The sequence below is a fragment of the Stegostoma tigrinum genome, chromosome 10 (assembly GCF_030684315.1).
Source record: "Stegostoma tigrinum isolate sSteTig4 chromosome 10, sSteTig4.hap1, whole genome shotgun sequence".
Classification (NCBI taxonomy): domain Eukaryota; kingdom Metazoa; phylum Chordata; class Chondrichthyes; order Orectolobiformes; family Stegostomatidae; genus Stegostoma; species Stegostoma tigrinum.
The window spans coordinates 58976710-59000439 of record NC_081363.1 but is presented as its reverse complement, the minus strand read 5'-3'; the positions used below and the strand labels follow the sequence as shown (position 1 = coordinate 59000439).

The window sequence follows — 23730 nt, the reverse complement described above, 5'->3', positions numbered from 1 at the left end:
ATTACCTTCTTCTTGTCGTAACCTTGGGTGATTCTGTGACCTAGTTGCTTCTGCATCCTGGGTTAAGAAATGGTATTTCAGGCAAGGATTCCACATTCAATAACTATTCAAAGATTCATGCTGGAAGATGCATGTGGATGTCAAGTTAGGATGAAATTGAGATTTGTTGCACTGCCTTCTTAATTGAATAGCCTACTGATACTTAATGTCAAATTTCACTGATGATTGACTTGCGTGAGTTACTGGAAGATACCTATGAATCTGCATCTCAAAAATGAGATTGTGCCTCATTTTCTGGATCTCAGAAAGAAGTCAACACCTCCAAAATAGGATATTCAAACAAAGATATTTGCAAGAAAAGTATGAGAACAATTAAAATCGGGTGACAGAACTAGATTTTGTATTTTGAAGTTAATCATTACCTCCTTTCACAAATCACGTGATTCATAAACCAAGATAAATCAAGAGTAAAATCTATAAACAAACGCGGCAGCTTTCTACTACAAACCCCACTCGATCAGAGAAACTAAACTTCCTATAAGTAATAAACATCAACTCAAGAATGAGATGCAATCAGCATTAGATAGAGGGATTTTTTCAGCCTACGAATAACTGAGAGTTTCTCAGTTAAAGATCAGATAAAACTATAACTGGTAAATTGAACAAAAAATGAAGATATCTAAAAGCATTACAACAATGTACTTATAATAATGGAATATAATTATCAATGGATGTAACTTGCTTCATATATTTTGCAAAATAATCATGAACAGTTTGGGAGCAGGAGAGCTGCTTCCGGTGAGGTCTGGCTCCCAGCCAACTGCCTGTTGACTTAACGACAGTGCTACGTGCAGAACGTGAACACAGTGATAGTCTAACTCCAGTGAAGTAACTTAACGTACAAGCAAACACCTCTATCAAAGCAGAACTTGACAGGGCAATGCTGCAAATAAATAAAGTGCCTATTCTGGGATAAGTTAACAGTAATTTTAAAGCCTCAGGTGTGAAATCTAAAAGCAAATCAGATTTTTTTTAATTGCCTTTGTAAACCATAATATAAAAACTATCATAAAAACATGTATTTCATATCCTGTTTTCAGAGGGCTATAACAAGTTTTAAAAATCGGACATTTCTTAAGAATCAACATGTGAACTTAATTAATTAAAACGCAAAAAAAACAAACACGATGAATTCCCTAGTTCCATGAATTTACTGAACTATACCAACATTTTTGTAAGTACAAAGTTGTTTCATTGAATGGAGCAAGTTTAAAATGGACATCTAATAGCAACTCAGGTACAGCATGTTGAAAATGGCTATTCATTTTTTACTAGGTGACTGCAGTTTTGAAAATGGAATAGAAATTTTAAAACGGTGTTTTGTTGGGCACATTCTGTAAAGGTTATTGAGGTGATCAAAATTTGTCTTCTGATAAAAGCTGAACAAATATATATGCAAGTTATATTGATAGCCAAATATTGACTAGTTGCAAGAGTTCAAATGAATGCAGTGCACTGAAATGTATGTTAACAGTCTAATTTAGAGGTCCTGGTTTAATCATGGCAGAAGAATTGCATTTAACCGGGATTGACTTTGAAGAAGTAAAAGAAAAATGAGAAAAAGATAAAGGCATGTGTGGAAATGATTTTGTGCCTCTTCATGATATCATGCCAATGTATGAAAACAAAACAATGTTGTTGGAAAAGCTCAGCAGGTCTGGCAATCTGAGGAAGGGTCACCAGACCTGAAATGTTAACTGTTTTATCCTTCACAGATGCTGCCAGGCCTGCTGAGCTTTTCCAGCAAACTCTGTTTTTGTTCCTGATTTACAGCATTCGCAGTTCCTTTTGTTTTTTAGTCAAAGTTTGAAAACATTGGTTTTAGAGGCACCAAGTGCTTAATCTTACATTCCTAGGCATACAAATGCTGATTATTTGTGTAGATTGATTGTATATCATTGGCCAGAAATCCATGGTTGTTCCTAGCAAATTTTGAAAATTGAGCTTAAGTCTATCAGAACAATCATAAATTCAGCTGGTTCCACAGGTATTTTTCTGCTCAACCTTAAAAAGCTAGCAGTGCCTGGAGCTGCGGGTGAAAGAAGTGTTTCCCACTCCACACCCATAGTCAGAATGGACTGCGAATTGGAGCAGTCAGGCCTGGTCTCAAAAAAAAGTATCTAGACTAAAGCAGCAAAAGCAGGGCTCACCCAAGGATCTAGACAAGATCAATTCTGGAACCTTTGAGATGAAGGGCCTAGGAGATTTATTTTGAGCATTATGGCATTTCTTATGCTAGAGGCAACATGTAGGAAATCAAAATTTTTTGTAGGCCAATTACTGTTTGCACTTCTTGAGCGTGCTTTGTAAACAGTATTGTAGATGTTCTCTTACCAAAGTCTAAATCTAGCCCAATCTACCAAGTAATCAGCCACTGTTTCCCCGAACATTTTCCCACTATGATGCTGAACTGAGACCTGAAAATTGTTTACAACCCCTCAGTGAGAACTGGGACATTGAACTGGAGGGGGTAGATCCTGAGAGCAGGGGTCTGTTGGAGCAAGAGCACTACTGTTTATACAATTTAGTCATCGCCCCCTTCTTCCTCAAAGCTCAGAACCACTTGTGGTCCCAACCCCCATTTTGGGATGAGCTGTACTAATCTCTCCATACTTCCTATGGTCGGCATGATAGTACATATGCATATGGTATCCATAAATGCAGCCTTTGCATAATTAAAACAAGACCCAGGTGCAAGAGATGACTCTGAATGGGAGCTTGTCCATTGTAGAAAAAATAGACATATCAAATAAACAACTTTAATAAACTTTTGTTTATAGTCACACAATCCAGTGTATTGACCATCTGGTAAAACCACACAATGAAATATATAAACAATTTTTTTGAACAAATATAGAAGCATTCTTACAAGAAACTCCGAGGAATCAGGGTTAGGAAGAAGTGATAACACAGTGTGGAGCTGCAGGAACACAGCAGACCAGGCAGCATCTGTGTTCCTCCAGCTCCACACTGTGCTATCTCTGACTCCAGCATCTGCAGTTCTTAGTATTAGGAAGAAGCTACAATTTGGAGTAAAAACTGGAAGGTGCCAATCAGGGCGATTCAGTGACAAAGATCATAGTTCTCCAACCTGTAAGTATCTCTGAACTTCTCTTTGCAGTGTGCATGTAATAATGATCTTACCAGATTATGCAAGATCTAAGAGCTCAGCCACACAGTATTGAAATATATACAACAAAGAACATGAAACCAAAACAGAAAATACTGTATACACTCAATAGGTCTGCAGTGTTGATAAATGAAGAGTAACATCTGTTACTGGCACTACTGACCAGAAGATCAAATGGATCTATTACTTTTATGCTCTGTCTTTATAAGAACTACGTAGACATTGAGGTCCAGATTGAACAGTTTACTAACAGTAATTTTTATGGAAAATTATTTTAGCATTATAAAAGATCATTTAACTGTAATGTAGCCAATTGTACAGTGAGTGATAGTTCCAGGAATAACTGTGGAATAAGTCTTCAATCAAACTATTGTTCTTTTATTTGGTGTGGTAATTTCTTTCACATGAATGTCATCAGTGGTATTGACTGTTGTGTGTCATCGTGGAGTGTAGCAGACTAAGATGCTGTACAGGTTCAAGTAAAAGTTCCACATGTGCTCAGGTGGATTGTACGGTTTACTTTCTCTTGTACTTGGTTTTTGATAAAAAATCTTGCTGATAACAATCTTCTAAGGATAACTTTCAGTATTGTTAGGGATGGAAAACATTTCCTGTAACCCTGTGAAATTGGTGTTTTCTTCCTTGCTGATAGTGTGAAATAAATCAAACTCCAATATAAATGATTTGTGATGGTTGAAACTTCTCAGGTTCAGCAATTAATCTCAGGAAACCTATAAAGTCTTCCACAGACTGTGTGTTTTCATAGGTCTGACAATGGTAGTTTTCTGATGAAGTGGTTGAACTGCATGAATTCATTACAGAATGGTGAAGGCACAACACAATTCTTCATTGGGGGGTAAGCTTTCTTGATTCGGATGATACACATTCTCAAATATTATTCTTTACGTTGTAGTGACACTCATAATATGCCTTTAATTTCAGAAGTCGTGAATGAAATTGTTTGCAGTTTCTTCCGGAAGATTAATTCTTCTGTTAAATCTTATCCATTCAAGAATTCCATTTGTTCTTAAGATAATTTTCAAAACTTTTTATTGTCAATCTTTTTTAACCTTCCGACAATTTATAATTTCATCAGCTGTACAACCTAATTGTGCATTAACTTGTTCCAATTCTGATTTGACATTAATCTTTGAAACAATGCTGTCTCTTAGCCATTTTCTCCATTTGGTCCAATCTTGTGCTCTTTAGGACTATCTCTGATCTTGAACCTATTAGAACATATTGACTTTTTCTATTTCTTCATAATGTATTGATTAAACTTATTGCTGGGAAAGCATTTTAAATCTGAATAATTTCAATATTGTTTTGCATCTTATGTTCTATACTCTTATCTTCTTCTATACAGAAATACAATTTTATTTTCAAATACTATAAAATTTGCCACTGTCTTTTGTAGCTTTTTTGCTATTTGCCCATCCTTGATAATTCTGTATCACTGTTGAATTATATTAAGTTCTTACAAAACAGTTGGTTGTTCTGTCGTGATTTACCGCTCAGCTTTAAAATTTTCTTTCTTCAGAAACCTCATTTTTAAAATTGCTCAGAATTTTAAAATTCATTACTGTAGCAATGTCCTTGTAATAAGGCTTTTAAAATTCTTTAAAGTGTTTCAAAGTTTTAAATCATGTTAAATATGCCACAAGATTTTTACAGCATAATCTTCCAAGTTTGTGGAATCAAAGTGGAAGATAATGGCCTTTGATGCTTTGTCTGGAAGGTTTGCTTTTTTTTAAAAAAACCTTGTTCTCTTCTTGAGATGATTCATGCCTATTTTCCCTGACAAAATATTTGTTGTCTTTCTGCCAGTAAAATAGGTTCTAATTTTCCAACATTTTTAAATTGCATTTCAAATGCTTTACCAATGCAAAACTTGTTATTCAGTGGATTCATGATGTTTAAATTTATTCCCAATATTCACACTTCAGTGTTAATTAAAAAGTTACAGTACCATTTTAAATTTTGCAGCTATATCTGATGGCATCCATTTGCAACTTAAAATGCTAATTTTACCAGCAACTACTCCTGTCTTGTAGTTCCAGTCTGCCAGTACGAGTTTTTGGAAGATATGTTGTTCATTTGTTCTGTAGCCAAATCCCAACTTAGGCCTGAGATAATGGGAACTGCAGATGCTGGAGATTCCAAGATAATAAAATGTGAGGCTGGATGAACACAGCAGGCCAAGCAGCATCTCAGGAGCACAAAAGCTGACGTTTCGGGCCTAGACCCTTCATCAGAGAGGGGGATGGGGGGAGGGAACTGGAATAAATAGGGAGAGAGGGGGAGGCGGACCGAAGATGGAGAGTAAAGAAGATAGGTGGAGAGGGTGTAGGTGGGGAGGTAGGGAGGGGATAGGTCAGTCCAGGGAAGACGGACAGGTCAAGGAGGTGGGATGAGGTTAGTAGGTAGCTGGGGGTGCGGCTTGGGGTGGGAGGAAGGGATGGGTGAGAGGAAGAACCGGTTAGGGAGGCAGAGACAGGTTGGACTGGTTTTGGGATGCAGTGGGTGGGGGGGAAGAGCTGGGCTAGTTGTGTGGTGCAGTGGGGGGAGGGGATGAACTGGGCTGGTTTAGGGATGCAGTGGGGGAAGGGGAGATTTTGAAACTGGTGAAGTCCACATTGATACCATATGGCTGCAGGGTTCCCAGGCGGAATATGAGTTGCTGTTCCTGCAACCTTCGGGTGGCATCATTGTGGCAGTGCAGGAGGCCCATGATGGACATGTCATCAAGAGAATGGGAGGGGGAGTGGAAATGGTTCGCGACTGGGAGGTGCAGTTGTTTGTTGCGAACTGAGCGGAGGTGTTCTGCAAAGCGGTCCCCAAGCCTCCGCTTGGTTTCCCCAATGTAGAGAAAGCCGCACCGGGTACAGTGGATGCAGTATACCACATTGGCAGATGTGCAGGTGAACCTCTGCTTAATGTGGAATGTCATCTTGGGGCCTGGGATGGGGGTGAGGGAGGAGGTGTGGGGACAAGTGTAGCATTTCCTGCGGTTGCAGGGGAAGGTGCCGGGTGTGGTGGGGTTGGAGGGCAGTGTGGAGCGAACAAGGGAGTCACGGAGAGAGTGGTCTCTCCGGAAAGCAGACAGGGGTGGGGATGGAAAAATGTCTTGGGTGGTGGGGTCGGATTGTAAATGGCGGAAGTGTCGGAGGATAATGCGTTGTATCCGGAGGTTGGTAGGGTGGTGTGTGAGAACGAGGGGGATCCTCTTGGGGCGGTTGTGGCGGGGGCGGGGTGTGAGGGATGTGTCGCGGGAAATGCGGGAGACGCGGTCAAGGGCGTTCTCAATCACCGTGGGGGGGAAGTTGCGGTCCTTAAAGAACTTGGACATCTGGGATGTGCGGGAGTGGAATGTCTTATCGTGGGAGCAGATGCGGCGGAGGCGGAGGAATTGGGAATAGGGGATGGAATTTTTGCAGGAGGGTGGGTGGGAGGAGGTGTATTCTAGAATACACCTCCTCCCACCCACCCTCCTGCAAAAATTCCATCCCCTATTCCCAATTCCTCCGCCTCCGCCGCATCTGCTCCCACGATAAGACATTCCACTCCCGCACATCCCAGATGTCCAAGTTCTTTAAGGACCGCAACTTCCCCCCCACGGTGATTGAGAACGCCCTTGACCGCGTCTCCCGCATTTCCCGCGACACATCCCTCACACCCCGCCCCCGCCACAACCGCCCCAAGAGGATCCCCCTCGTTCTCACACACCACCCTACCAACCTCCGGATACAACGCATTATCCTCCGACACTTCCGCCATTTACAATCCGACCCCACCACCCAAGACATTTTTCCATCCCCACCCCTGTCTGCTTTCCGGAGAGACCACTCTCTCCGTGACTCCCTTGTTCGCTCCACACTGCCCTCCAACCCCACCACACCCGGCACCTTCCCCTGCAACCGCAGGAAATGCTACACTTGTCCCCACACCTCCTCCCTCACCCCCATCCCAGGCCCCAAGATGACATTCCACATTAAGCAGAGGTTCACCTGCACATCTGCCAATGTGGTATACTGCATCCACTGTACCCGGTGCGGCTTTCTCTACATTGGGGAAACCAAGCGGAGGCTTGGGGGCCGCTTTGCAGAACACCTCCGCTCAGTTCGCAACAAACAACTGCACCTCCCAGTCGCGAACCATTTCCACTCCCCCTCCCATTCTCTTGATGACATGTCCATCATGGGCCTCCTGCACTGCCACAATGATGCCACCCGAAGGTTGCAGGAACAGCAACTCATATTCCGCCTGGGAACCCTGCAGCCATATGGTATCAATGTGGACTTCACCAGTTTCAAAATCTCCCCTTCCCCCACTGCATCCCTAAACCAGCCCAGTTCATCCCCTCCCCCCACTGCACCACACAACCAGCCCAGCTCTTCCCCCCCACCCACTGCATCCCAAAACCAGTCCAACCTGTCTCTGCCTCCCTAACCGGTTCTTCCTCTCACCCATCCCTTCCTCCCACCCCAAGCCGCACCCCCAGCTACCTACTAACCTCATCCCACCTCCTTGACCTGTCCGTCTTCCCTGGACTGACCTATCCCCTCCCTACCTCCCCACCTACACCCTCTCCACCTATCTTCTTTACTCTCCATCTTCGGTCCGCCTCCCCCTCTCTCCCTATTTATTCCAGTTCCCTCCCCCCATCCCCCTCTCTGATGAAGGGTCTAGGCCCGAAACGTCAGCTTTTGTGCTCCTGAGATGCTGCTTGGCCTGCTGTGTTCATCCAGCCTCACATTTTATTATCCCAACTTAGGCCTGTTCCCTTCTTGTCAAATATAGGAATAACCCACACTGGCTTCTCTGCACTTTCATTCCCAGGTCAAGTTGTCTTTTTATTTCAGAGTATAGCTACTAATTAGTACTGCTTCAATGGGCCTGTGCGGACAGACATATTTTTAATTGCATTTTGTTACTGACTGACTAGGTGAGTGTTTCTCACAACAGCAACACTTTTAAAGTGTCAATTGTCCTGTCTGCAAAAGTTGTTCCTTTTTCTTCAGATGCACCAGAGTGGTCTTCAAGCTTGGCCTCTTCTAGACTTCACACAACAGAGTCCATCACTGCAAGCATGCGGTATGAGACAGCTACATGGAATCCACAGAGCTGCTCATCAACTCATATTATGGGATGATGTCTGGGTATTAGACTGTGGTTGGGGCAGTGTCACCACCAGTCCTCCATTCAATGATAGTTTCAGGGGCAGGTTGGTAGTTCACAGATATTGACATTCGACATGTGCCAGCCTCTGCATTCTGAAGGCACACTTCTGCACTTTAATGATGCACCTTGGGCTACACCACTGTCACTGTAATTTTGTAGAAGGGACACTTTGCATTCGGGGTCATGCACCCAGCGATGGACGGAGGCAGGCTGCATCCCCAGGCTTTTTACTTGCTATCTTAACACTGTCTCATTCGGAACCTACCTGGGTCTGTGCAGCTTCCCTGCCTTGCACTGCCTTGCCTTGCCTTTTTGTATACTCCTGCCTTAGTGAGTAGTACATCTCAAGACAGTAGTAATCTGGTGACATACCATTTAGCTCAAAGTCAGGAAGCTTGCAACATTTATTAGCAGATTTCAGTCCAATTAAAGAGGATAGCCTTCACTTAGACAATCCCGGCACATTAAGTCAAGGGCAGCCTCACATATCAATATGGTCAGAGTCAGGATTCATTACTAATAATGGGCAAGGAGCCAAATGATAGGCAGCACATCACACATTTCAACTGTGCCCTACTATGACCTGTTTAGCTCCTGGAATGAGAAAAAGACAGATATCACAGAAGATGAAAGAGCGTGGCAAAACTATTACTGTTGGTGCAGGTGGGGAAGTTTTCCTAAGTGAATGGTTAGGCACACAGGGGGTTAACGATGTCACAAGTTGAGGTGGGCGAGAGTAAGTGGAGACGATGTTGTTATGTGGGATTGATAGAGCATGAGCCTTGGTGGGAGGTGGGCCCAGTAGCAAAGATAGAGTGATAGTGAATTTTGGAGAGAAGCTGGCAGAGTAGAGAAGCACAATGACCTTTTTCCTACAGTGCTGGGCATTCCCCCATTTGCCTGTGACTGCTAACTTCAGTGGCAAGTTCAGACCAGGCTAACATGGTCTGGTATCATGTTCTCCACTGCTGATGCAATGTGAAGAATAAATATTTATTCAAAGCTAAGAGGAGCTCCAAGACCATGTTCACCAAAGCAGGGCAATAATTTCACGCTTTCTGTCATTTTTGGGGCAGACGTCAGAAATCTTACAGAGCACCTCCAGACTGACAAATTGTACGTCAGGGCCTTACAATATGCCAACAATACCCCAGGGATGATGGCCAGTTTGGGTGTCAGGTTAGTGGCGAGTTGCTCTGGAAATAGTGTGTGGCAAGACATGATGGAAATTGGACATGATAGTTGCCATAAGGGTTAAAATTTCACTTAAATGCGTGTTTGACAAAATAGGGCAAGGAAACCCTAAAGCCACATGGCAAGAATCACTCCACCAGACTTGATGCAACTTACACTTAGCCAAAAACAGGTAATATGTGTGTTTACATATCTTTAAAATTACAGTTACAGAACAAAATATCTATGAGCAGTTTAAAAGTAAAAAGCTCAAGCGTTTTCAGAATGTTGATGATTGTTTAAAAGGCGGAAAAATCCAGTTAAACAGATTAAGATCACATCTTTTAAAAATTAAATGCCCAGTAGAACTCATCATGTAAATGAAATAAAATGGGCTAAGTTTCCCCAAGTTGGCAAAGGGGATTCATGGCAGCCAGTCTTCTATGACCCACATTAAATTTTCTCCCACGAACATCCACTCTTCGTCTCATTAGGTGATGCAATTAGCCTCTTTGGTGCCTGTTTCATGCATGTGCGCAAAAGGAGACGCTGGAGTCCTCACCACTGCCATGATTTTTCAACCTTCATGTTACTGGTGCCATTTTTAAACATTAGCTCCACAGCACTTCTGTGCTACAAAACACAAACAGTCTTTCATATTGTGGCTATGCACCATTATCCCCAAAAAAATGATCAAGAAAGGAAAGTTAGCGCCTCGTTTCAGTGACCGAGGTATGAAGGTGTTGAGTGCATGCAGAAGCTGCATCCCACCAGTAAAGAAGGCCATAGCACCAGTCCAACACCCTGGACTCAGACAGAAGCTGGCTGAGTGCAGTGTCTGGGTACAGGAAGAAGGTTATGATCTTCTCTGCACTGCAAAGTTAAGCTCTCTGATGAAGGGTCTAGGCCCGACACGTCAGCTTTTGTGCTCCTAGGATGCTGCTTGGCCTGCTGTGTTCATCCAGCTTCACACTTTATCTTAAATAACATCATCTTCTCTTTGTTACATCACAGTCACAAGGCCACCAAACACTAACTCTGTTACAGCAAATGCTTCTCACCAAGGCTTGTGGACTACATTTCCCATTATTTCAAGTATCATGTTCACTCAATGGGTCTCAGCCACCTCACACACCCAAACTACTTACCCCTCCTACCCTCTTTGCTTCCTACTGAATCGCTGAAGGCAACTCTCCCTCTCCTGCTCCTGCATCACTATTAATTGCTTTTCCATCCACTGTCATCACATTCAGTCTGGCCTGTCCTCCCATACAGATGTCTCCAGGGCATTCAAAATGATGTATCTGTAATTCCTGAACTGATCTACAACACTGACCATGTGCCTGAACTCAAATCAAACAAGCCTATTTATTGGCTGCAGGGGTAATCCTAAATATAGTTAACCTTGACCCCAAAGGATTGGTGCCCTTTGAATTTTCACATATGGCCATTTGATTGAAGCACACGTAATATGCTTGCCGCTATGCTGCTGTTACATGCTGAAGGTGTGACAGAGAATGATGCCATACAGCAACATGTCCGACTGTTCAGCGCTCCAAGCCAACATAAAATACTGCCTCTTCCAATGCGCTAGAAAGCAGTGCAAGTCATATAGGTTAGCCGCCTCCAAATAAGCACAAAGTGAGTGATCCTTAGATATGAAGCTTAGTGCCAGAAGATGAATATATATAGATACATCTGTGTCCCTATATGCAAAGTCACGTGGCAGAAGCCTGCAAGTACTAGGCATTGCTGAGCTCCAAGTTTAACAGCATCTTCCTTATTGTAGGGAGACCAAATATTCCCAAAGTGGCCTAATCAACGTCCTGTACAGCTACATGACATCCCAACTCCAATGCTCAATGCACTGGCCGATAAAGGCAAACATTACTAAACACTTTCTTCACTGCACTGTCTACCTGCGATTCCACTTTCAAGAAACCATGAACCTGCACCCCATGGTGTCTTTATTCAATAACTCTTCCCAGGACCCTACCATTAAGTGTACTAGTCCTGCTCTGATTTGCCTTTGCAAAATGCAACACCTCACACTTACCTAAGTTAAACTCCATCCACCACTCCTTGGTCCATTGGCGACCTGATCAACGTCCCGTGGTACTCTGGGGTAATCTTCTTCACTGTCTGCTACACATCAATCCAGGTGTCATCTGCAAACTTACTAACCACACGTCCTTCATTCATATTCAAATCATTTATGTAAGTCATAAAAAGCAGTGGACCCAGCACTGATCCTTGCAGCACAGCGCTGGTCACAGGTCTGCAGTCCAACAAACAGTCCAATTTTGGCACTGGATCTGTTCCGCCATTCAATGGGGCTGATAGAATCTGCAGCTCCACTTTTGACTTTTCCCTTCATTCCCTTACTGATTAAAAATCTACGCCAACTTTCAACACAGACCTCTGCAGTAAAGAATTCCACAAATTACGTATGCTCAGAGAAGAAATTTCTCCTTGTCTCTCTCTTAATGTGTGACCCCTTATTCTGAAATTACGCCCTCTGTTCCTAAACTCTCACATTAGGGGAAAACAACAGTACTGCATCTGTCCTGTCAAGTCTGCTATGAATCTAGTATGTTTCAAAAGGTCACCACTCATTCTACTAAATTTCAAAGAGCACAGACCCAACCTCAGAGTCATTGAGATGTACAGCATATCCCTCTAAGCTCTTCCCACTTATATAGGCATCCAGATGCTTTTTAAATGTTGAAATTGTACCCATCTCTACCACTTCCCCTTGCAGCTCAATCCATACATGCATCACCCTCTGCATGAAAATGTTTCCCCTTAGATCCCTTTTAAATCTTTCCCCTCTCATCTTCAACCTCTAGTTTTGAACACCCCCACCCCAAGGAAAAGACCGTGTTTATTCACCCTATCCATGCCCCTCATGATTTTAAAAGCCTCTATAAGGTGACCCCTCAGCCTCTAACACTCCTGGAAAAATAGCTCCAGCCTAATTAGCCTCTTCCTATAGCTCAAATCCTCCAACCCTAGCATAATCCTTGTAAACCTTTTCTAACCTCTTTCAAGTTTCACAACATCCTTACTAGCAGTGAGACCAGAAGTAAATGCAGTTTTCCAATAGCGGCCTAACCAATGTTCTGTACGGCGCAACATGATCTCCCAATTCCTTTACTCAATGTACTAAACAATAAAGGCAAGCATACCAAATGCTTTCTTATCCTACCTACCTCGGACTCCACTTGCAAGGAACTATGAACCTGCACTTCAAGGTCTCTTTGTTCAGTAACACTCCCGAGGACCTTACCACTCAACTTCTCCTCAAAAGACAGTCTCTCCATACCCAGGATGAACCTGGTGTATCTTCTTATGACTGTCCAATGCCACTGTACCTGTTAGTTAGGGGACCCAAAACTGTTCATCGTAATCCAGCTGTTTTAGCAATACTTCCTTACTTTTTATACACTATTCTATGCTGTGGCTTTTTGTAGTCTTTCTCCGTCTAAATGTCATTCAGCTCCTCTATTTTTTCAGAACAAAGTGCATGACCTCTATTTTCTCACATTATATTCCATCTGCTAAAACTTTGCCCACTTGCTTAACTTGTCTATTTCTGTCTGCAGACTCTGTATCATTCTAATGGCTTGCATTCTGAACTATTTTTCTGTTACATGTAAACTCGTCATTCACTTTCCTCATCCAAGTCATTAATATATTTTGTAAATAATTGTGACCCCAGTACTGATCCTGTGACACTCCAGCTGTTAGAGGCTGCTATACTGAATGTGCCCCTTTTATCCCAAATCTGTCTTCTATAAATTAACCAATCCTTTATCCATGCTAATGCATTACTTCAGACACAATGGACTCTTATGGAGTAGCCTAATGTGAGGCACCGTACCAATGCCTTCTGAAAATGCCTGTTTTGTTATAATTATATCCACTGCATCTCCTTTATCTGTCCTGCTGGATACCTCCTCAAAGAATTCTGAAAATTGAAGGGATAATTTTTTCTTTGTGTAGCCATACTTTCTATCTATTTCCAAATGCTGGTACCTCCTTTATAACTAACTAACATTTTTTTTCCACTAATAGACGTAAAACTATAGTTACTTTTTATCCATGCAGGGTAAACAAGCATATAATACCCACTTCCTACAGACAAAGGGGGTGGCCATGGGCACCTGAATGGGCCCCAGCTATGCCTGCCTCTTTGTAGGTTACGTGGAACAGTCCCTCTTCCGCACCTACACAGGCCCCAAACCCCACCTCTTCCTCCGTTACATCGATAACTGTATCGGCGCCGCCTCTTGCTCCCCAGAGGAGCTTGAACAGTTCATCCACTTCACCAACACCTTCCACCCCAACCTTCAGTTCACCTGGGCCATCTCCAGCACATCCCTCACCTTCCTGGACCTCTCAGTCTCCATCTCAGGCAACCAGCTTGTAACTGATGTCCATTTCAAGCCCACCGACTCCCACAGCTACCTAGAATACCCCTCCTCCCATCCAGCCTCCTGCAAAAATTCCATCCCCTTTTCTCAATTCCTCCGCCTCCGCCGCATCTGCTCCCAGGGTGAGGCATTCCACTCCCGCACATCCCAGATGTCCAAGTTCTTTAAGGACCGCAACTTTCCCCCCACAGTTGTCGAGAACGCCCTTGACCGCGTCTCCCGCATTTCCCGCAACACATCCCTCACACCCTGCCCCCGCCACAACCTCCCAAAGAGGATCCCCCTCGTTCTCACACACCACCCCACCAACCTCCGGATACAACGCATCATCCTCCGACACTTCCGCCATCTACAATCCGACCCCACCACCCAAGACATTTTTCCATCCCCACCCTTGTCTGCTTTCCGGAGAGACCACTCTCTCCGTGACTCCCTTGTTCTCTCCACACTGCCCTCCAACCCCACCACACCCGGCACCTTCCCCTGCAACCGCAGGAAATGCTACACTTGCCCCCACACCTCCTCCCTCACCCCTATCCCAGGCCCCAAGATGACTTTCCATATGAAGCAGAGGTTCACCTGCACATCTGCCAATGTGGTATACTGTATCCATTGTACCCGGTGTGGCTTCCTCTACATTGGGGAAACCAAGAGGAGGCTTGGGGACTGCTTTGCAGAACACCTCCGCTCGGTTTGCAATAAACAACTGCACCTCCCAGTCGCGAACCATTTCAACTCCCCCTCCCATTCTTTAGATGACATGTCCATCATGGGCCTCCTGCAGTGCCACAATGATGCCATCCGAAGGTTGCAGGAACAGCAACTCATATTCTGCTTGGGAACCCTGCAGCCCAATGGTATCAATGTGGACTTCACCAGCTTCAAAATCTCCCCTTCCCCCACTGCATCCCAAAACCAGCCCAGTTTGTCCCCTCCCCCCACTGCACCACACAACCAGCTCAGCTCCTCCCCTCCCCCCACTGCATTCCAAAACCAGCCCAGCCTGTCTCTGCCTCCCTAACCTGTTCTTCCTCTCACCCATCCCTTCCTCCCGCCCTACGCCGCACCTCCATTTCCTACCTACTAACCTCATCCCACCTCCTTGACCTGTTCGTCTTCCTTGGACTGACCTATCCCCTCCCTACCTCCCCACCTATACTCTCCTCTCCACCTATCTTTTCTCTCCATCTTCAGTCCGCCTCCCCCTCTCTCCCTATTTATTCCAGAACCCTCACCCCAACCCCCTCTCTGATGAAGGGTCTAGGCCCGAAACGTCAGCTTTTGTGCTCCTGAGATGCTGCTTGGCCTGCTGTGTTCATCCAGCTTCACACTTTAATATCTTGAATTCTCCAGCATCTACAGTTACCATTATCACTATAATACCCACAATCCTAGTTCCTTTCCTGTACACTTCTTATGTCCAGAGATCTGCTTTCCTGTGGAAGATACTGCCCCTCATTGCAAACTGCTGCCATCCTTACATTTGGTGGCACCCCAACTGTGTGGAAGCCTTTGACCATTCTATTATGCCACCTATTTGCCAAAAGCATGGTGATCTCAGTATTGCCTGTGCACTTAGTGGTCCCTCTCCCTGTGACTTAAAGATAGTGGAATCAAGGGTTATGGGGATAAGGCAGGAACAGGATACTGATTGTGGATGATCAGCCATGATCATAATGAATGGTGGTGCTGGCTCGAAGGGCTGAATGGTCTACTCCAGCACCTATTGTCTATTGACTTATACAAACAAATTGGCCAGGTTTCTCACTTGAAGCCTTCTCTCTATTATGGGCCCACCTAATTTGTAGGGCCAGTTATATTGGACTCCCCGCTGTATCTACCTCTTTGTACCTCATCTACTTTTGACTCAACATGTAGTCTATACAACCTCATCAAAAACTCATCATGTTCTTCAAAAGCCCTTTAGCAATCTCAACTGCAGTTATCTATGTTGGACAGGTTCTTGTGGTTGTCCTCCCTATGCAATGGCAAAATGCATGGTCCTACATCTCAAACTGATCTTTTAGCAAATAAATTCCAGTTACTTAGGCCAAGTAGTTTATATGTGGCACTACATGTCTGGAACTGAATAATCATAATATAATAAATCTCCTCCATTATCTGTCTGCCTCTTGACTTCTCCTGCCTCCTTCAACTAAGTTCTCTTTGACCGGAACTTTTTCATCTGCTATAATATATCCTTGTATGGTTCCATTTCAATTTTTACTACTACTATCTTAAAAGTGCTTTGAAAAAGTTAAGATTTTGCTGTTATGTGGTTCTCGCTTCTTATTCTATCCAGAAGTCCATTCCACACTTTTGTCTAAGTTTGTGCAACTAGTGTGAACTTCTGTTTCTTTGCTCTAAACTTACAATTTAACCTGAACTAGTTTTCTGGGGTTACTTTCTCCAGACTATTTAGTATACTCAATAACGATAGTTCTCAAATTCCTTTTCATGCCTGAAAATAGTTTGCTAATATTTCCCACAAGTCTAATTTCCTATCACTTAGAAACAAAATAATGTGGTACAAACTGCTCCTGGTATAGCATACCAAGACGTATCTTCTATAACATCTACTAAAAACACCAAGTAGTAATTGGTGAATCTACCCCATGATGGCCATCACATTTTTTACAGCTGGAAGCATGGTCCTGTGCCTAGCAGTGTATACAAATCACTGTGATTGTGGCACTATATCCTCAATACAAATCAAATTAAGAAAAAAATTATTCTCTCTCTCTCTCTCTCTACCTCACTCACGAGATCATGAAACCTCTTTCTAGATTCAAATGGTAAAAAGTAATCTGATCAAATATAACACTTGGGAAACAGAGGGCAATATTGTTTCTCTGCACAAAATCTCTTTTAAATTCAAGACATTGAATTGGACACTGTAGCTAATGACAGCTTCTCAAGAAAATTGTTCTGACAGTTGTAAAAGCCCATTCTAACCATACCAATTGACTAGCTCAGTCAAACTCATACAGACTGAAAAATCCTTATGTATTCGGAAAATTTACCTGGGATCTGTCTTTTATGTTGTAATTTTCGAGTTTTCCTCCACAAAGAATAATAAGTTTGTCTAGTAACGATAGAAGGAAGTCTATTGCATAACATCTGTCCTTGACTCCTCTCACCCAAGCGATCTGATCACCCCGTAGATGTCTTTTGCAGTAACCAGCTCTTTGACCGGCCAACTGCCCATCTCGTAACGCTCCAACAGAATGCAAGTCACGAACTTCTTCATAAACACAATCTCCGACTGCACTTCCCAAAAAATTATCAATATAATAATAACCGTGTTCATTTAAACGAGGTACGACGCTCTCCCTCGCTAGCTTCTCAAGATCTAAAACCATCTCGTGAAATCGTAAATCGAATCTTATCAGAGAATCCAGTATGTTACTTTTCCAATTACTGTAAGTTTTGAGTAACCCTTAACGAGCTTGCAAGATTTTTTGAGATCACTAATATCGAGGGTTCCGCCTCTGGTTCAGAATCCTAATAACACTTTCCGTATCAGATGACTTAAAAGAGCAGAAACTCCAGCACCTCAATCCTAAACCTGGCTTTCCAGCACCAACGATGGTAAACTTACACCCTGTACTAAGTGTTGAGCTTCAGGCAAACGACGTGTTTTTAACCGCTGGAAGCGACGTGCGGAGTGTGACGGTGGGAGGAGCTGGAAGGAGAGAGCCGCCATTGAGGAATTTCGGCAGAGCATGTAGACAAAGTTTCATGGGGCGAGTCTGTCAGTACACAGCTCTTTCATTTGAACCGGAACACACAAAGATGAACCGTGAAAAGAAATGGTGACATATTTGGTCGGTTTCGTTATGGTTGGGAAACACTGACCGTCACTAATATGAATGAATAATGAAGGGAGATAACAAGGTGTAGAGTTGGATGAACACAGCAGGCCAAGCAGCATCATAGGAGCTGCTGCTTGGCCTGCTGTGTTCATCCAGCTCTACACCTTGTTATCTCAGATTCTCCAGCACCTACTACCTCTGAAATAATGAAGGGAACGCAAATAAAGTTCGCCACTTTTTTGGCTACTTCAAAGTGGGAACGACATCAACCAATCACTATCTTCTAAAGTAACACGATCAATAAACGTGTTATAAGGACTTTAAAGAAATGTTTTGATTAAGTAACTCGATGTTAAACAAACTTGAGGGTGCATTCGCACCAATTCTCCGAAATACAGTACAGCACTCTGAATTCAGGGTCAAGGCACCAGAACAAAGCAGTGACATTTTTCCGAATGAAACCTCTCAGATTGATTTTCGTATTCATTTTTGGTTTTGTCACCAAACAAGTATAATAATGCAATATCTGCAAGTTTTATTTCAGCATTATTTTAAAGAAGATATCCCAAAGCGCAATTAAGCAGTACAGCAAAATAAAAGAAATTAGACCCAGCCAAAAAGAACTGACTGAAAATTTGATCACACATCGGTTTTAAGGAATGTCTCAAAGGTCGTTGTCCACCAACTTAAACATTCACTTCCTCCACTGTCAGCATGCAAATCTTGACTGAAATATGTACCAAGAATGCACAACTCACCATCTTTTTCATCAGCATTGCCCAAGCCTGTGACCAAGGAGGACAAGCCCACTATGTGCATAGCAACATAACCACATACGTTCCCCTTCAGACAACGCCCCATTACCATTCCTTTAGAGTCTGAGGTCAAAATCAGGAAAATACCCACAAAACTGTAACAGTACCTTAAACACAGGCTATCTGTTCAAGAGGGTGCATCACTTCCACCTTCTCCAGCAATTAGGAACAGATAAATGCTGTTTTGTCAATGATGTCAACATCTTGTAAATTAACAAAATAAGGTAGAAAGGCAGTTATATTTAGGAAGGCAAAACTTGAGGTATAACTGCATTAAAAATAATGATTCTGTGGCTATAGTATGTTACCATATAAAGAAAGTAAATAGAAGTTTTACAAAAGGGGAGAACAACCATCTGAAAGTGAATGATTATGAAAACTGAATACAGTTACATTGAATGGTTGAAGTAAAATAAAACAAAACGCTATCAATTGATGGACATGTAGTTCTATATAGGTGAGAACCTATTTTTTCCAAACCTCATAAATTTTCCATCTGTTCTTTTTGCCAAAGTGTTATTTCAGCATGTCAATTTTCTCCTTAACCACTTCTCTTTTCCACCTTGCTATATACCCTATCTAACACTCCTTAAAGTACTTTGTGTTTAATTTTCTGCAATTTGGGCCTTTTTCCATCCTGAAGGCAGAGACAGGACTACTGTCACTAGATTAGAAATCTAGACATCCGGGCTAACGCTTTGGGGACATGGGTTCAAATTCCATCATGGCAGATGAATCTCAGTAAAAGATAGCCATTTTCAATTAATGCAGAAAGCCCATCGATTAACCAATGGTCTTTAGGGAAGGAAATCTGCCATCCTTAGCAGGTATGATCCACATGACCCCAAACCCAAAACAATGAGTTGACTCTTTACTGTTGTCTGAAATTGCCTAGTAAGCCAGTCAGTTCAAGGGCAATTAGGAATGGTCAATATTTGCCAAAGATGCTGACATTTCATGAAACAAAAAAATCGAAATCTGAAAAAAACAATTCAAACAAAGTTAGTCTTCTGCACAAATATTTAAGATAACTTTGAAGGTGCTTGTATGTGATGGTTTGGAGAGAAAAAGACAAAATGAGTTGACGAGTTGCGTGGAAACAACAATGCAGTCACATGAATAAAATATTTTCAAAATAGGTAAAGTGGCTGAGTGCAGCGATGTGAACCATCTGTATTTGTTTCGCTCTTTTACCACCATCAGCACTCCTTTTGTCTTTGATCTGGGTGCCATCACCTCTGTTCCACTTGCTCCTCCTGCCTTTTGACAACAACATAAAAAATACTACTTTCCAGCCCCTTCAATTCTGACAAAAAGATAAACAGTTAAGGTTTCAAGTCCAGTATCTCTCTACATAGATGCTGCCAGACCTGCTACGTTTTTCCCAAACAATCTGTTTTGACTTGTTAATCTTTCCTTTCTCATCTTCCTTTGTGGTTTATAGTGCACCTTAAAACCAGTTTTCAAAACAGACTTTTGGTCACCCATTCTGAAATATCCTTACATGACTCAATATTAAATTTTGTTCTTAACACTCCTGTGAAATTCCTTTAGACAATCTACCACTTTAATACCTATCAAAATGCAAGCTGCTGTAGTAAGCTTTTCCAGTTCATGGTTGCACTTTTCTCATTTTATACTAGGATTCTTCTTCCCTTCCCAGTTTATAATAGTTCTTTCCTGCTCCTTTTGCTCTCAATTTATAGTGGCAGTTTATGTCCACCTTCCTCAGTTCCTACTGACTGTTGTCACTCTATCCCTTTATTCCACACTAGACTTTTTGCCCTTACTTGGTTTACATTTATATTCTCCCACCTGGTCCCTCTACTCTCTTGCCTCTTCAGGGCTGAAATGCTGCTGTACATGGGAATTTGTGACAGTTTTATAAGATATCGATTTTCAATGTTGCCATGCTGTTCTAAGACTTTCAACGCATTGTAATGTTTGATTCTCACAGAAGCAGGCCAGAGTGCAGGTACAGACTAAGCCAGGCTTTTTAGGCCTTCATGCTGGCACAATAATTATCCCTTCACATTCAGCATTCTAAATCCTGAAGGGCCAAAATCACAGGATAACTTGGCAATAGCTAACAACTTTATTGCATGTGGAAGTAATGGCACATGTGGTGGGACGGTTCTATGTGACGACAATTCTTGTGTTATAACTTCCAATTTAACACACCAGATTCTAATTTCGGAAATGCCTCTTTTTATGTACATACTTAATTAATATTTTATATTTGATTATATTTGATTTAAAGATACATCAAAAAATTTCCTATATAATTTACTGATGCAAACAAAATAGCAAAATACATGTTCATGTATTGTAGAATACATTGTAAAAACATAATCATAAGTTTATTCCATTGAAACAGAAAAAATTGCTTATATTGATAGACATTTTCAATCATTATGCAAATTTTAGTCACTGACCTTGTGCCTTCCTCTGATTCTGTAGTGCCCAAGTTTCCCATCCGCATGTAATATAAGTTTATCCATTCTTTGCATCAGAAGCCCTATAGATGCACAGCCAGGCTCAGTACCCTGTACCCACATTATTTTGTCTCCACGAATAGTTTTATTGGAAGTGCCAGAAGGTGCAGTTACTTCTTTATCTGAAGTGGTACTCTGCCCTGCCAGCGTTCCATCCTCAAAACTGCCACTCTGATAGAGAGTTACAACTTCTTGCAAAATTTTGTCGCCAATTTTGTGCCCCAAAAAGTTATCGACAAAACACAACCCGTATTGATTCATGCAAGGTGCTATGTGATCTAACACTAACTTTGACAGATTCATTCTCTTACTACTTGTGGTTTTGGTACAAAGATGTTTATTCAAGGTGTCAGGTGTTATCCACGATTCGCATTTTACTTGACATTGATCCTCTTTGTTATTAGAAACTGCCTTCGAGCACTTTGGTAGTTCATCCTCACTACTTGTATCTTGTTTCCGCACTTTCTTGTTGATTTCTAAACTACCCGAACTTTTGGAGAAAGATACGTTCAGTGGATCCAAAGAATTTCCGCGTAGTGTTGCTATTTGGGGTTGCACAACTGGAGGATTGTGGACCGTGCTGGCATGTGGAGGGTTCGTGTTGTACGTGTAAAGCGACATGTCCGCTTGTTTATTTACTTGTTGGGAACACGGGCGTTTGCGCAGTGGCTCCCCGGCGTCCCAGCCTGCCAACGGCGCGCTCGCAGGGTTGCCATGATCCCAGCGCAGTTCCAGGCGGTGCCAACTGTCACCGGCTTGCACGCGCCGGACCGCACAATCGTTCGTCGCGCCTCCCACCGCCAGCCCGCTCGCGCCCTCACATTCCACGGGCGGCCGTTGGATCTCGCTCGCGCGCTCGCGCTCCACAGCCAGCCGCTGCGGGCCGCCTGCACCGTCACCTTGCCCGAGCTCCGTAGCCACTTTCCCCGACCTGCGCCTTGTGCCCAACGCGCCGCGAGCCCCGGTGTCATCGCTGTCGGGTTCGTTATCCATGCCTCTCACTTCTGGAACCCGGGAGCAAGTCTCCGCCAGAGAAACTCGCTTTCTGCCGCCCGCTCGGTTACCGTCTCGCGTGCCATTCCCCTTGTCTCGCCGGTGGAGCAAGGAGACTGAGTCAAAGCCAAAGTCGAGCCAGTTCGCATCGATCTTTGAACAGTCCCGATCTCGCGTTTGCTTCTCTTCCTCGAACCTGGTGCGCGTGCTCGTAACGGGCTCTCCCTCGGAGCAGTCGAGGTTCCGCGAGACGCTGTCATTTTCCAGTCGTTCCTGCACGTGGCCAGTGCCACGCTCCCGCTTTGCAGCGTCCCTGAACCAGCTCAACATTTCCAAAGATTCTCACGGACCGATTGCAACGTTTGACAAATCGTCAATCACGGATTATGCTGCATTAACAAAACTCCATTGTACCTGAAGCAACCTTCACGTGAACGCGCTTCCGAAGCGCTTTCCATGGCTAAGACGTTTCCCAAAGGACATCTACCTCCTCCGCCCACCCCATCCTTAAAACGATTTTATAAAGTTAGAAAACTTACTGGGGAATGAATGTTTGAAATGCACGCATGAGAAGGTATCGCAACTCTGGATTTCTACCAGGCTGTTCTTATTTATACTCCCACCCATGTGACTAATGTATTTTGGGAATTGAATGATAGCATACATTATATAGGAAGACAAACTCAAAACTGATCAAAGTGAATGTAGCAAGGGAGGTTAATGTTTTATACGTGTTTATGTGTGGGATAGCACTCCTTCAACGAATACCATTTCACAAACTTAAGTATTGTTACGAAATTAGTAGAAGCACGTTATATTTATAGCATAGATGAAAGCCGTCCTGACCGTGATGGAGAGGGTGATTGGTTATCTTAAGGGTGTGACTGGGAAAGTCCATTGCTGAAGACCTAATGACCATTCGGGAGGAGTGCACACTCACGGAAAAAAAAGCATACAGAAGTCAAAAGGAGATTCCTAAACTCAATCTCACACGAACTGTCAGAGAAATAAAGGGCAAATGACATTTCTCGAGGGATGTCCAACAAATCGTGAGAATAAGGGGCGATGCCTTAAAATACACAACAATTGGTCACTTTTCTGCGTGCGTTATGGAAGGACAACTCACCTAAAATAAGGAATTAATTCTCTTTTGACGGCTTTAATTGAATCTGTCTCCAGCACACTTTCAGGCAAAGCGTTCCAGATCCTGAACATGTGCAATGTAAAACAAAACTTTATCTCTTACCATTGCTTTTTGCCAATCACCTTAAATCTGTAACCCGTCGATCTCAACATTTCTGGTGACGAGAGCGCTTTCTCCCTATCTGATCTGTCCAGACCCCTCATTATTTTGCACACCTCTGTTAAATCTCTTCCTAATGTTTTCTTCTTCAAGGGCAACAACCTCAGCTTCTCCAATTTATCCACAATGCTGAAGTTTATCATCCCTGGAACTATTCTCATTAATCGTTGCTGCATCCACTTTTACGCTTTTACATCCTTTAATGGGACGTCCAGAATTAGGACACAATACTCCAGTGAGCTAAGCTGTATACAGCTTCATCATAACTTCTTAGTTTGTGTACTCTGTGTCTTTATTCATAAAATCAGGGTGCCATATGTTTTGTTAAC

The 23730-nt window shown here is 43.0% G+C and overlaps 1 protein-coding gene across 3 annotated transcripts in view; it reads right to left on the bottom strand.

Moving 5' to 3' along the window:
- egln3 (egl-9 family hypoxia-inducible factor 3) overlaps window positions 1-22619 on the bottom strand; it is a 44264-nt gene extending 21645 nt beyond the window's left edge. The window contains exon 1 of one of the 3 annotated variants that reach the window (XM_048538208.2): window positions 21046-22619. In XM_048538208.2, the coding sequence (XP_048394165.1) occupies window positions 21046-22428 (1383 nt within the window). In that variant the 5' untranslated portion in view covers window positions 22429-22619. Of the gene's footprint in view, window positions 1-17003; window positions 17657-21045 lie in introns of those variants that run through there. The other 2 variants (XM_059649199.1, XM_048538210.2) reach the window with 2 other exon arrangements.
- Window positions 22620-23730: the final 1111 nt, after the last annotated feature.